The sequence below is a fragment of the Tachysurus vachellii genome, chromosome 18 (genome assembly GCF_030014155.1).
Source record: "Tachysurus vachellii isolate PV-2020 chromosome 18, HZAU_Pvac_v1, whole genome shotgun sequence".
NCBI classification, from domain to species: Eukaryota; Metazoa; Chordata; class Actinopteri; order Siluriformes; family Bagridae; genus Tachysurus; species Tachysurus vachellii.
Genome location: NC_083477.1, coordinates 2,531,159 through 2,544,299, shown reverse-complemented (window position 1 = coordinate 2,544,299; position 13,141 = coordinate 2,531,159). Strand labels below are relative to the sequence as shown.

Here is a 13,141-nt window from a genome sequence, read left to right as displayed (position 1 = left end):
GGCACAGGCTCCCCGTGACCCGAGGTAGTTCGGATAAGCGGTAGAAGATGAATGAATGTATAAAGTGTATTCCACAGTATTTCTGCATTTTTGCTAAAGTGTTCACACAGATCTCTTTTCCAGTCTTCACTCGGTCATGTTTGGAGAAAATGTTTGCAGTGCCAAGAAACCATACCCACAGAGAAGTATAGAGCTGGGAGCACCAGAATATGAGAATGCAAACGATTCTCAGGCATTATAGTACATGTCATTGAAGGAATTATGAATGGAGGCTTAGAATCTGGTGAGAAAATGGGCAAGACAACACTTTGTAAATATACTTTCTGATTTTTTTTAGGTCTCTTGGAGGTCTTAGGTCTTAAGGTTTTAGTTCTCTTCCTTAACCAGGAATTATGTTTGCTGGGAGGAATGGGCTGAAATTGTGCGACAATTATACAAAAACCTTAAGAAAATTATTTGTTACTATTGATACCTGGAAGCTGTGCAGTAGGACAGAGCTTTGAAAAGTAGTGAACAGCACACAAAGGGTAGTGTGACCCTACACCCACTGCCTATGTGGGTATGTTGTGGAAACGAGGAAGCAGAATGAGATCTCTTTCGTGCTGCTTTCAGTTTCTGCCTTTAAATCTCCTCCGGCGCTCGCTGACAGAAGAGCAAACACATTGTACTAATAGGAGTGTGAAGCTTACAGCTTTTTCACCTGGACTCCACCCTCCATTCACGAACTGGGGCTCGACTACGCCTCCGCTGCCAAAAATAACTCTTGGCTGATCACCTACATTTGAAATTTAAAAAATGTCCAAATTTTTAAGAAGACATGAATGAAAGTTACTGGAAGGAGTCTCCAGAGTCTGTACTTTGGAAAGGGTTTCTGACATCACATGAGTTTACACTTTGTTGTTTCTCAAGTTTACACTTTATAGGTGGGGTCTCCGTTGTTTGAGAAACGCTTCAGAAAACCGAGTTGGGACGACAAACTAAACAAAAAAAAAAACTAACGTGTAGCCAATGAGCAGAAAGGGGCGTGTCTTGTCAATATGGGCGGAGAGAGTGTTCAGTGAGCATGTGTGACATTAGCAGAAAGCGGTTTTAACATTGACATGGAGGATAAAAACAAAGAAAGAAAGAGAAGAAAGGCTTACGATAAGGTAAGAAGTAGGACGTGTTAATATAGGATCAGCTTTCCAGCGCTGGAGAGAACTGAAGGAGCAGGAAGTTGGTCACATATTCACAGATTGGAGTTTCCTGAGTCAATAACTCCTGAGCTAAACGCTGTTACTACACAAATAACACCTCTTTTCTATCGTAGTAATGTAGAGACGCAGCTACAACCGTGTTTTGTGTAGTAACAGTGTTTAGCTCAGGAGTTATTGACTCGGGAAACTCCAATCTGTGAATATGTGACCAACTTTACTTAAGACGCCGAGGCGCTTTTTTCCTTCTCGATAGGTGAGTAACGTTGGTTTTGCTTTGTTACACAGAACTAATATATGTCTTTGTCCTTTACATGATTATGCTTGTGTGTCATTTTTGCTTGTTTGTTTATCTACAATCGTATTGTTCTTCCCTTCAGCTATGATAAAGACACATTTCTTTCCGTTAGTTGCCTGGGTTACGTATGTATGTGTGGGTGGAGCTATCAGTACAGGGGTGGGACCCATTTGGGTTAGGGGCGTGTTTGTTTTGGTGATTTCAAATGTCGACATTGGCTTTCAAACAACGGAGACCCCACCTTTAACTGTGATGAGCTGTGTTTTAGGGCTTATTTTTTTTCTTTTGCCTTTTACTAACTTGGAGAAAAAGAAACAGTCCGACAAGGGAACAAATATGTATAACTGCAACAACTGAACAAACTTCTGGATATTCCAGAAAACAATCTGTAATTGTAAATGTGTAGAAAACACTTTTTTATGGTGCCCCATCTGGAGATTAATCCACTAACCAATTCAATCTTAACTTTATGTGGTACCACGTTTTTCATATATTTCCACTTATATAACCATGAATCAAAGCGCGGTCACAGCATCACCTTTTGTTACCTTGTGGTTTGTTTCACCATCAACATCTTTTTTCGCTTTTCGCTTGATTTTGTTGTCTTTTAATATACTATGTTTAAGATGGCTGTAAAACCACTCCAAGTCCTGGTAATCTTCTGGCCAGCTGAGATACCTCCTGGTTTGGAAGTAGGTTCTGACCGGTTCGTACTTCATCAATCTATATTGTGGTATGTTGTCCACAAGAAGAACCAGTAAGATATCCTGGACCTCCTCGAGCATTTTTGTCTGAGCCAGATTAAAGGCCTCCAAGCACCAGCCATCCTTAAAGAACTCCCTGGACAAGATGCATAACGTTTTTTTACTCTTCCAGATTGCATTATGTATGTTAGAGAGATGATCTTCTCCTGGTAGGAAGTCTCGTGCTTCAAAGCAGCAACGTAATTCATTTTGATCAGAGAAGTGTGAGTCTAGCTTTTCCAGCAGTGCCTCGGTCACCCATTTCATGTCTTTATAACTGAAACATAAGTAGACGTCGTACATGAAGTCATCGTCAGCAGCCGCTTTTGGGCTTCCATCCACGAATCTAACAATCACTTTTCTGTAAAGCTTGAAGCAGTAGCCACGCAGCCGGACAAACGTAATAAACCCTGTGGTGGCTAGTATAATAAATATGGTGCAGCAGATGAACAGCGTCAGCCTCAGCTCCTCAATGCTCTTCTCGTCCTCTACGTCCTCACAGAGTTTAACCTGCAGAAGAGGCTTCCCTCGGTGCGTTTCAGGAAACTCACACATCAGATCCTCAGAAGGGGAAAACATTTGCACATCTGTCTCATTTAACCATGTCTGGAAGTCTCTCAGACCACAATCGCAAAGAAAGCTGTTCCCAAGCAAGCTGATGACGGTCAGGGTGCTAAAGGCCTCCGGGTCAACAGAACCCAGATTATTGAAAGCGAGGTTGAGTGTCCTCAGACTTTCAGGAAATATACCTTTAGGTATATAGGTTAGAGAGTTGACGGATAAATCTAAAAAACTCAAAGAGGTGAGTCCCTTGAAGATGTTTTCTGGAAGTGACTGCATGTAATTATTGTAAAGAAAAAGTATCTGCAACTGGTGAAGGTGGTCGAACATGTCAAGACACTTTCCTTGGAACCAAAGGTTCTGCAAGCCGGTCATGTGGAGGTCGAGAATTTGTACACTGTTTAAAGGTGATACAGAATAGTTGGTGTTAAGGTGACACCATAAAAACGTGTTTCCTCCAAGATATATTGCTTCAATACTAGGGAGCTCCACTAATATGATATAAAAACTCTCGACGTTATTTAATCTGTTGTACTGCAAATTAATGATTTTTGTGTTTTTTGCTTGGCTTGGAAGCCCATAAAGGGACTGAATTTTGTTACTGTCTAAGTAAAGTACATTAAGTGACGGAAGGTTTGCCAGCGCATGCACGGACTGTAATGAATTTTCAGAGAGAAACAGGTTAGCTAGGTTGGGAAGTCCCTGAAACGACTCAGCTACAAATATCCGTATGTTATTATTAGACAAATCCAGTGTTTCAAGACTGGGTAAATTTTTAAATGTTTCAGAATCTATTTTATCCAATAGGTTGTTAGACAGATTGAGCATTCTTAAATTGTCCAGGCCATAAAAGGCATCTCTTTCAATTTGGTTGATTAAATTACGAGCTATTGAGATTTCCACCAGATCTGACATATAACTGAATACTGAATTTTTAAGCGCAAAAATGCTAGATTTGGACAGATCCAGAGCCTTAATGTCACTCTCAGCCAGGTCCATAAATGTGTCTCGGTCTGGGTCTTTAAAATTGTTGTACCAAACTCCCTTTCCCATGCTGCCACTGTATTCAAGGGTCAGAATGTGAATTTTGGTTCCTCGGATTGCTCTGAAGAACAGCACCGCCATGTTAACGCTGAAGCTGTTCAGAGACAAATCAAGCACCGTCATAGACATGTTCTTGAACGGGTTTCCACATTTATTCCATGAACCCCAATATGGATTCATATCATACATTTTGATATCACGCAATTTCAGGAGTGTGAAGTGTTTACCCTGAAAATGGAATAAATCTTCTTCACAAAAACTGTTAATCCAGTTATGGGAGACATCTACGATATGTAATTTGTTCATGTTGACAAAGAAAGGAGCAGGACGGATTTTACGTATATTATTTCCAGCTAGCGAAAGCTGCTCCAGAGACACCAGAGGTTTCAGGTAATCTCCTGAAAGAATAGAGTCATATAACTTGCACTCTGTAAGATTGAGTATCTGAAGGTTGAATAATCCATTGAATGCTCCTGGATCCACTCGTAGGTTTGTGTTGTAAGCCAGATCTAGTTTTATCAGATTGGACAGCCCACTAAAGGCATTATTCCTCAAGACAAGCGTTACCTCCTGTTGCTGGATCAGAAGAATCTGTAGCTTTTCCAAGCCATAGAAGGATTTCTCATGGATTTCACTAATGTAATTTAAGGTTAGATCCAAATAAGTTATGTTAGGAGGCAAAACCGGCACCTCGTACAGGTTCCTCAGGGCACAGTAGGCTTTATCATCTCTAATTAAGCAGTTTGAAGACGATTCTGCCAGAAGAAGACAGATCCATGTTTGAAGGAATGGCAGAATAAAACTGGGTCTGCTTTTCATCATGAGACACCTGCAAATATACAAAGATTATTAAAATGACATGAGTAACGTGGATAAACCCTTTTTGGTAAGAAGGAAAATGGCCAGATTGGAAATAGTAACTAATATAATATATAATCTCTTTTTTCTATACAACTACAGTGATCAGAAAAGCATCTCAGCGTGAACAAAACATCAAATGTTGCTTTCATGGGCATGGACTCATCTAAATTGGACATTTTCACAGGATGATTTTTTTCCTGTATGATTGTGTGCATTGTTCTGCTGCCACGTGTTTGGCTGCCTGGATAACTGAATGAATGGGCAGTTACATTAACATGCAAGTAAAGTAAAGAATACATGGAGTTTCTACCGTATGTGTCGCTGTTGTGGATGAGCTGTTACTAAAGAACCTACAACGTATGAAAACAAGCACAATACTGTCATAATGCTGTCAGTGCTGCTGTTACGGGAAATCAATAAACACCTTGTGATCAGAATTGAGAATTCAGCAGCAGTGCAGGTAAAGAAAACATAATGGATACCTCCATCTTCAGTAAGCACTTTAGTCCAGGTATTATCAAGAACACCTCTCATCCCCACCAGGGAACATTCAGGACGTGGTAGCCTAGAGTTTAGGGTGTTGGACTACTGATCGGAAGGTCATAAATTCGAATCACAGGTCCACCAAGTTGCCACTGCTGGGCCCCTGAGCAAGGCCCTTAAACCTCAATTGCTCAGTTGTATAAATTGAAATAAAAATGTAAGTCAGTCTGGATAAGGGAGTCTGCTTAATGCCGTAAATGTCAAACGTCATGCTTGTAAGTCTCCCATAAGGAAAAGGCTGAAGTCTGTGCTGTCACAAAAAAAGTCTCATGAACAGTTTTTTCCCCCCCTTCAGCTGTACTAATGCTGAACTCAGCTACGAAGCGTTAAACGTTTGGTGATCAGCTTCCACTTAATGACCAAACATCAAAATTAAATAGCATCATATACTGTATTGTATTTAAATTTGGGGTCTCCGTTGTTTGAAAGCCAATGTTGACATTTGAAATCACCAAAACAAACACGCCCCTAACCCAAACGGGTCCCACCCCTGTATCGATAGCTCCACCCACACATACGTACGTAACCCAGGCAACTAACGGAAAGAAATGTGTCTTTATCATAGCTGAAGGGAAGAACAATACGATTGCAGATAAACAAACAAGCAAAAATGACACACAAGCATAATCATGTAAAGGACAAAGACATATATTAGTTCTGTGTAACAAAACAAAACCAACGTTACTCACCTATCGAGAAGGAAAAAAGCGCCTCGGCGTCTTAAGTAAAGTTGGTCACATATTCACAGATTGGAGTTTCCCGAGTCAATAACTCCTGAGCTAAACGCTGTTACTACACAAAACACGGTTGTAGCTGCGTCTCTACATTACTACGATAGAAAAGAGGTGTTATTTGTGTAGTAACAGCGTTTAGCTCAGGAGTTATTGACTCAGGAAACTCCAATCTGTGAATATGTGACCAACTTCCTGCTCCTTCAGTTCTCTCCAGCGCTGGAAAGCTGATCCTATATTAACACGTCCTACTTCTTACCTTATCGTAAACCTTTCTTCACTTTCTTTCTTTGTTTTTATCCTCCATGTCACTGTTAAAACCGCTTTCTGCTAATGTCACACATGCGCACTGAACACTCTCTCCGCCCATATTGACAAGACACGCCCCTTTCTGCTCATTGGCTACACGTTAGTTTTGTTTTTGTTTTGTTTGGCGGCCCGACTCGGTTTTCTGAAGCATTTCTCAAACAACGGAGACCCCACCTTTAATTGCGATTATTCTTGCACTTTACTGCGATCATCTGTCAGTCCAACAGGATCTGTTTATTGAAGATGAAAACTAAACTCTGACTACAGTTATAACTATGTGGTGTCTGGATTCCACAGCAAAAAAGCAGTTTTCTGACATGCTCCAAAATGTCAGGTTTACTGAAGGTCCTTATATTATAATATTAATATAGTACCAAAAACAGAAATCTCATAGTATTATCATACATTCCTGGCACTCATGAAGTATATATACAGCTCGTCAACCTTCTAAAGCCCAGTTTAAGCCCTTTGTTGTTATACTGTATATAATCGCACACGTGCGTCACGTTGTTGCGCATATAAATTCCACGCTGACATCGCGCATGCGCAAACACGGAAACACCTTCAACAACTTTACTCTCGTTAAACATTACGTCATGTCGTTATAATGACATAACTAGTTAATACGCGCAGGTCTAATATTTAGTGTCTTACCGAATCGGTTCTCGTGTCCAGCTCTGAGTCTAATCTTGTTTCCTGGAAGAATGACGCTGTTTGTGGAAGCAGAAAGTTCCAGGTTTCAGTAAACAGCTTCTGTTTGAAGACGTGTAATGTTTAGAATTCTGTTTGTACACGTGCTGAACGGAACGAGCACGTGTGAGCGCAGAAAACGTGCACGTCCGAATGGCGAAATCGGTGCTTTCTCCTTTTTTTGGAGCGTCCCACTTTGCTCATCACGGTTCTCCTGTTTACACGGTTTCGCAACGCATCACTGTTTCTTACAGGATGTGTGTTTTTAAGTCTAACAAAAAAATACTGAATAGACAGTTTTGAAATAGATTTTTTTTTTAAAATAGAACTTTTTTGTCATTGCATTGCACAGATACACATCAACAAAATGCAGATTATCATCTAGGAGAAGTGCAAAAGAGCAGCAATTGTGCAAATAGACAAGTGCAGATAAATATATAGCATATGTACAGCATGTTATATATATATATATATATATATATATATATTAGTTTTATGTGTAAACATATGTACAGCATGTAATATATATACAGGTATATATGTAAGCATATACAGCACTGTGCAAAAGTTTTAGGCGAGTGTGAAAAAATGCTGTAAACAAAGAATGCTTTCAGAAATATAAATAATGAGTGTTTATTTCTGTCAATTTACAAAATGCAAAGTGAGCAAACAAATCAAATCTAAATCAAATCAATATTCGGTGTTACTCCCTTCTGCCTTCAAACCAGCATGAAGCGATGGCACGACCCCCACAGAGCCCTGATCTCAACATCATCCAGTGCGTCTGGGATTACACGAAGAGACAGAGGGATGTGAGAAAGCCGACATCCACAGAAGATCTGCGGTTAGATCTCCAAGATGTTTGGAACGACCTACCGGCCGAGTTCCTTCAAAAACCGCGAGCGAGTGTACCTAGAAGAATTGCTGCTGTTCTGAAGGCAAAGGGAGGTCACAGCAAATATCGATTAGATTTAGATTTCTCTTTTTGTTCGTTCACTGCATTTTGTTCATTTATGATACATTCCATATTTGAAAGCATTCTTTGTTTACAGCATTTTTTCACACCTGCCTAAAACTTTTGCACAGTACTGTATATATATATATATATATATATATATATATATATATATATATATATATATATATATATATATATATATGTGTGTGTGTGTAAACATATGTACAGCATGTAATATATAGGTATATGTAAATAGGTATATATGTAAACATGTAAACATAAATAGACAAAACTAATTTCGAATCTGATCTCTGTGCTACAGGACAGGAATTCAGCAGAACTTTAAACTGATTGTGATTAAAAAAAAGAAAAAAAAAAGAAAAGGTGTGATTCTGAAAAGATCTCGTCTTCCTCTGATGCATGCTGCAGCTAATTTTAAGCCTTTAGACTCTGATTGTGTGAAGACAAAACCGTGTCTCAGAAGTGCTACTGAAAGATTACATTTATGGTGTTTTGTACAGAGTGACTTACAGAAGTGCTTTAAAGTCTCTATCAGCAAATACATCCTCATATTATTTTACCGGGTGAATAAAAACCTGGTGGGAAGGTTGGTGAGGTAGGTATGTTGTTGTTGTTCAACGATACCCAGTAACACAACTGTTCTGACATCTAGGGGAAGTTCATACCACCACCTAGATGGCAAAACAGAGAAGAGCCTTGATGTATAGCTTTCTTGTAGCCTGAGAGATGGTGGGTCCAGTTGAGCAGTGCTAGAGGATTGGAGGGAGCTTCATATAATGCAGGTTGTGATAAGTGCTTTAAGTAGATCGGTGCTGGTCCATGTTTGGTTTTGAAGGCAAGCATCGATATTTTAAATCTGGTGCAGGAACATATCAATGGGGTGGTGTGTGAGAACAGGTCATGGAGCTTAGCATTTCTATAGTAACAACTCATTCACTGGCGTTTTAGGGTATACAGATCTAGGACTAATAATAAACAGATTAAAAGGGTGTGTTTTTATTTCACTGATATAGTGAGGTTTTTGTAAGCATACATTTACTTAATATTTATAGATCAAATGGAATATAATGGAAATAATAGAATTATGCAAAAGATTTGGGTTCACATACAGTAGACTTCCATTTATTCTGGGGGTTGTAACATAGACCGACTCAACCCCACTGGACTCTGCACTGCTCTTGTGGCCAAATGAACGCAAAACTCCACAGCCATACATCTAACGGAAAGCCTTGTTACAAGAGTGGAGATTATTATAACAACAAAGAGGAATAAAATGTGTGATCTTTAAAAATATCATGAGTGTAATACTCAGGTGTACAAGATGGTTTCGCTATTATATAATTTGTGTCTGTGCTGCATTTTTTGAAACAGTTAGTAGTGTCAAATTTTATCAACTATGAAATAAGGAGTAAAGCACAACGGGACATCGTGTTATGGGCAGAAAAAATCAACAACGTCCATAAAACATGTTCCTGGATAAACATGTCTTTTCTTCACAAGCCTCAAAACTCAACATCTTCTATTCCATTAGATTATTCTATTAGAGGTAAAGAAGTTACAGCTTTACCTCTGACTGATACAAAGCACTGACACGGAAGGCATCTTTCAGAAATGTTAAATTTAAAATTAATCATAAAATTACGAAATTACACGAAAAATAATCCATGTAAAAATAATTAATCAGCACCTACTGACCCATCAGAATCCAAGCTTAAACTGTGTTGCAGGACACCAGACCGTTGCACCCTGCACACAAACTTTACGCTTAAGGGTGATTTAAGGTCGCTAGCCCACCTATTTGGATATGTAAAGAAACCATGAACTCAGGATTGAACCAGGAACTGTGGAACGGAGAGGCAGAAGCTAACAATTACACCACAGTGCCTCTCAGAAACCTGACACCCTCCATGCTATTGTGAGAACTCTAAATAACATCTTACTGACTTCGGTGTAATCTAATATATGTCGTATGATTGATGCCCTATTTAATGAATATGGACAATAAACTTGAATAATTAGGACTACAGTTATAACTATGTGAAGCCAGGACTTATAAGGTTACTTTGTCCTACTCGAGCTTCTCGCTTCCAAATGTTTACACGTGTTTCGCAACTCCTCAATGTTTCTAACAGGATACAGGGTTTTATTTTTAAGTCTAGAAAAGTATGACTCAGCAGAAACTGAATGTTAAAAGGAATGTGAATCTTAAGATATTTGAATACAGAGTTTCTCACTCACTCTCACTCATTTTTTACCGCTTATCCAAACTACCTCGGGTCACGGGGAGCCTGTGCCTATCTCAGGCGTCATCGGGCATCAAGGCAGGATACACCCTGGACAGAGTGCCAACCCTTCACAGGACACACACACACACACACACTCTCATTCACTCACACAATCACACACTACGGACAATTTTCCAGACTCTTTTTCCAGGCTCTTTTCCAGAGATGCCAATCAACCTACCATGCATGTCTTTGGACCGGGGGAGGAAACCGGAGTGCCCGGAGGAAACCCCCGAGGCACAGGGAGAACATGCAAACTCCACACACAAGGTGGAGGCGGGAATCGAACCCCCAACCCTGGGGGTGTGAGGCGAACGTCCTTACCACTAAGCCACCGTGCCCCCTACAGAGTTTCTGAATTTAAGAATTAAAAGTCTCCACTGTACACAAATAAAATTTCACTTCTATTCATTTCCAAGGATGTTGACTTGTGCACTCCATTATTCAACATCTCTTGTTCTATTCAGTCCGTTCAGTACAATAAAATAGATCTTTCATGGATTTCACTGCATGTCGTACCCTGTACGTATGTGTATGTATGTGACAAATAAAATTTGAATACAGTTTAGACCTATACATTTCTTGTATTTGCTGCAGTACCCTGTTGTCCATGGGGCAGGTCAAATATCCTGATTTTCATTCACAAGCTGGTGTTGAAATGTTAGTGAAGTCTTTGTAGTGACTAACAACATAATCTGATTGCTATGTTGATTAGCTCACATTTCAGGTTCATGGCATTGCTCAGCACCTCATTTATCCTGGTAGAGTTACTATTACACCTAGTGGTCAAACATAGGAATTGCAAATTACAAACCCCAACAGCAGCCCACTGTTGTTTCCTCACATGTATTTCATGTTGCTTTTTCATATGCATTCTGAGAAAATGATCTTAAAGTTCTATAAATAAATAGAGTTTTTTTGCTCAGTAGTATTGTCCATTACTGCAAGCAGCAGCTTTGCCAAACATGGGGATTTGCTACAAGGAAGCTTTTTGCTAAGCATGAGGCTCTGCACAGCAGATTTCTGGGCTTCGCACAAGGCTCATTATAGAGCTTTAGCTAACAAGAGGCTTTAATGGAAATATTTAAGACATATTTAAATGGCTTGTTTCTGATGTGTTATCATTTCTTTAGTAACCGCTAATTCAATGTAATTGTATTGCAACTTTTACAACAAATCTATTGTTGCTGTTTTTTTAAGCAAATTCTGGCTCCTGACACAACACAGTGTACAGTATAGAGCAGAATACAGTAGAGTTGTGTACAGTGGAGTAGAGTAGAGTAGAGTACAGAAGAGAATAGTGGTGAAAAAACAGTGAGTAATGTAGAGTAGAATACAGTAGTGTAAAGTGCAGGACAGAAGTGTAGAATAGTGTAGTGTAGAGTACAGAACAAAAATGTTGAGTAGTGTAGAATACAGTAGTGTATAGAACAGACATGTACAGTAGAGTACAGTATAGTAGAGTACAGTAGAGTTGAATAGAATACAGTAGTGTAGAGTACAGTATAGAGGTGTAGAATAGTGTAATGTAGAATAGAATACAGTAGTGTAGAGTACAGTATAGAGGTGTAGAATAGTGTAATGTAGAATAGAATACAGTAGAGTACAGTATAGAGGTGTAGAATAGTGTAATGTAGAATAGAATACAGTAGTGTAGAGTACAGTATAGAGGTGTAGGATAGTGTAATGTAGAATAGAATACAGTAGTGTAGAGTACAGTATAGAGGTGTAGAATAGTGTAATGTAGAATAGAATACAGTAGTGTAGAGTACAGTATAGAGGTGTAGAATAGTGTAATGTAGAATAGAATACAGTAGTGTAGAGTACAGTATAGAGGTGTAGGATAGTGTAATGTAGAATAGAATACAGTAGTGTAGAGTACAGTATAGAGGTGTAGAATAGTGTAATGTAGAATAGAATACAGTAGTGTAGAGTACAGTATAGAGGTGTAGAATAGTGTAATGTAGAATAGAATACAGTAGTGTAGAGTACAGTATAGAGGTGTAGAATAGTGTAATGTAGAATAGAATACAGTAGTGTAGAGTACAGTATAGAGGTGTAGGATAGTGTAATGTAGAATAGAATACAGTAGAGTACAGTATAGAGGTGTAGGATAGTGTAATGTAGAATAGAATACAGTAGTGTAGAGTACAGTATAGAGGTGTAGGATAGTGTAATGTAGAATAGAATACAGTAGAGTACAGTATAGAGGTGTAGAATAGTGTAATGTAGAATAGAATACAGTAGTGTAGAGTACAGTATAGAGGTGTAGGATAGTGTAATGTAGAATAGAATACAGTAGTGTAGAGTACAGTATAGAGGTGTAGAATAGTGTAATGTAGAATAGAATACAGTAGTGTAGAGTACAGTATAGAGGTGTAGGATAGTGTAATGTAGAATAGAATACAGTAGAGTACAGTATAGAGGTGAAGAATAGTGTAATGTAGAATAGAATACAGTAGTGTAGAGTACAGTATAGAGGTGTAGAATAGTGTAATGTAGAATAGAATACAGTAGTGTAGAGTACAGTATAGAGGTGTAGGATAGTGTAATGTAGAATAGAATACAGTAGTGTAGAGTACAGTATAGAGGTGTAGGATAGTGTAATGTAGAATAGAATACAGTAGTGTAGAGTACAGTATAGAGGTGTAGAATAGTGTAATGTAGAATAGAATACAGTAGTGTAGAGTATAGAGGTGTAGAATAGTGTAATGTAGAATAGAATACAGTAGTGTAGAGTACAGTATAGAGGTGTAGGATAGTGTAATGTAGAATAGAATACAGTAGTGTAGAGTACAGTATAGAGGTGTAGGATAGTGTAATGTAGAATAGAATACAGTAGTGTAGAGTACAGTATAGAGGTGTAGGATAGTGTAATGTAGAATAGAATACAGTAGTGTAGAG

At 38.8% G+C, this 13,141-nt stretch overlaps 1 protein-coding gene across 1 annotated transcript; it reads right to left on the bottom strand.

Moving 5' to 3' along the window:
• Positions 1–1,437: 1,437 nt before the first annotated feature.
• LOC132861000 (toll-like receptor 5) lies at positions 1,438–7,151 on the bottom strand. The gene is made up of 2 exons (XM_060892327.1): positions 6,938–7,151; positions 1,438–4,668 (listed from the first exon to the last, which is right to left on the bottom strand). Exon 2 carries the CDS (start codon positions 4,659–4,661, stop codon positions 2,007–2,009), a length of 2,655 nt encoding a protein of 884 aa, XP_060748310.1. The 5' UTR covers positions 4,662–4,668; positions 6,938–7,151; the 3' UTR covers positions 1,438–2,006.
• Positions 7,152–13,141: the final 5,990 nt, after the last annotated feature.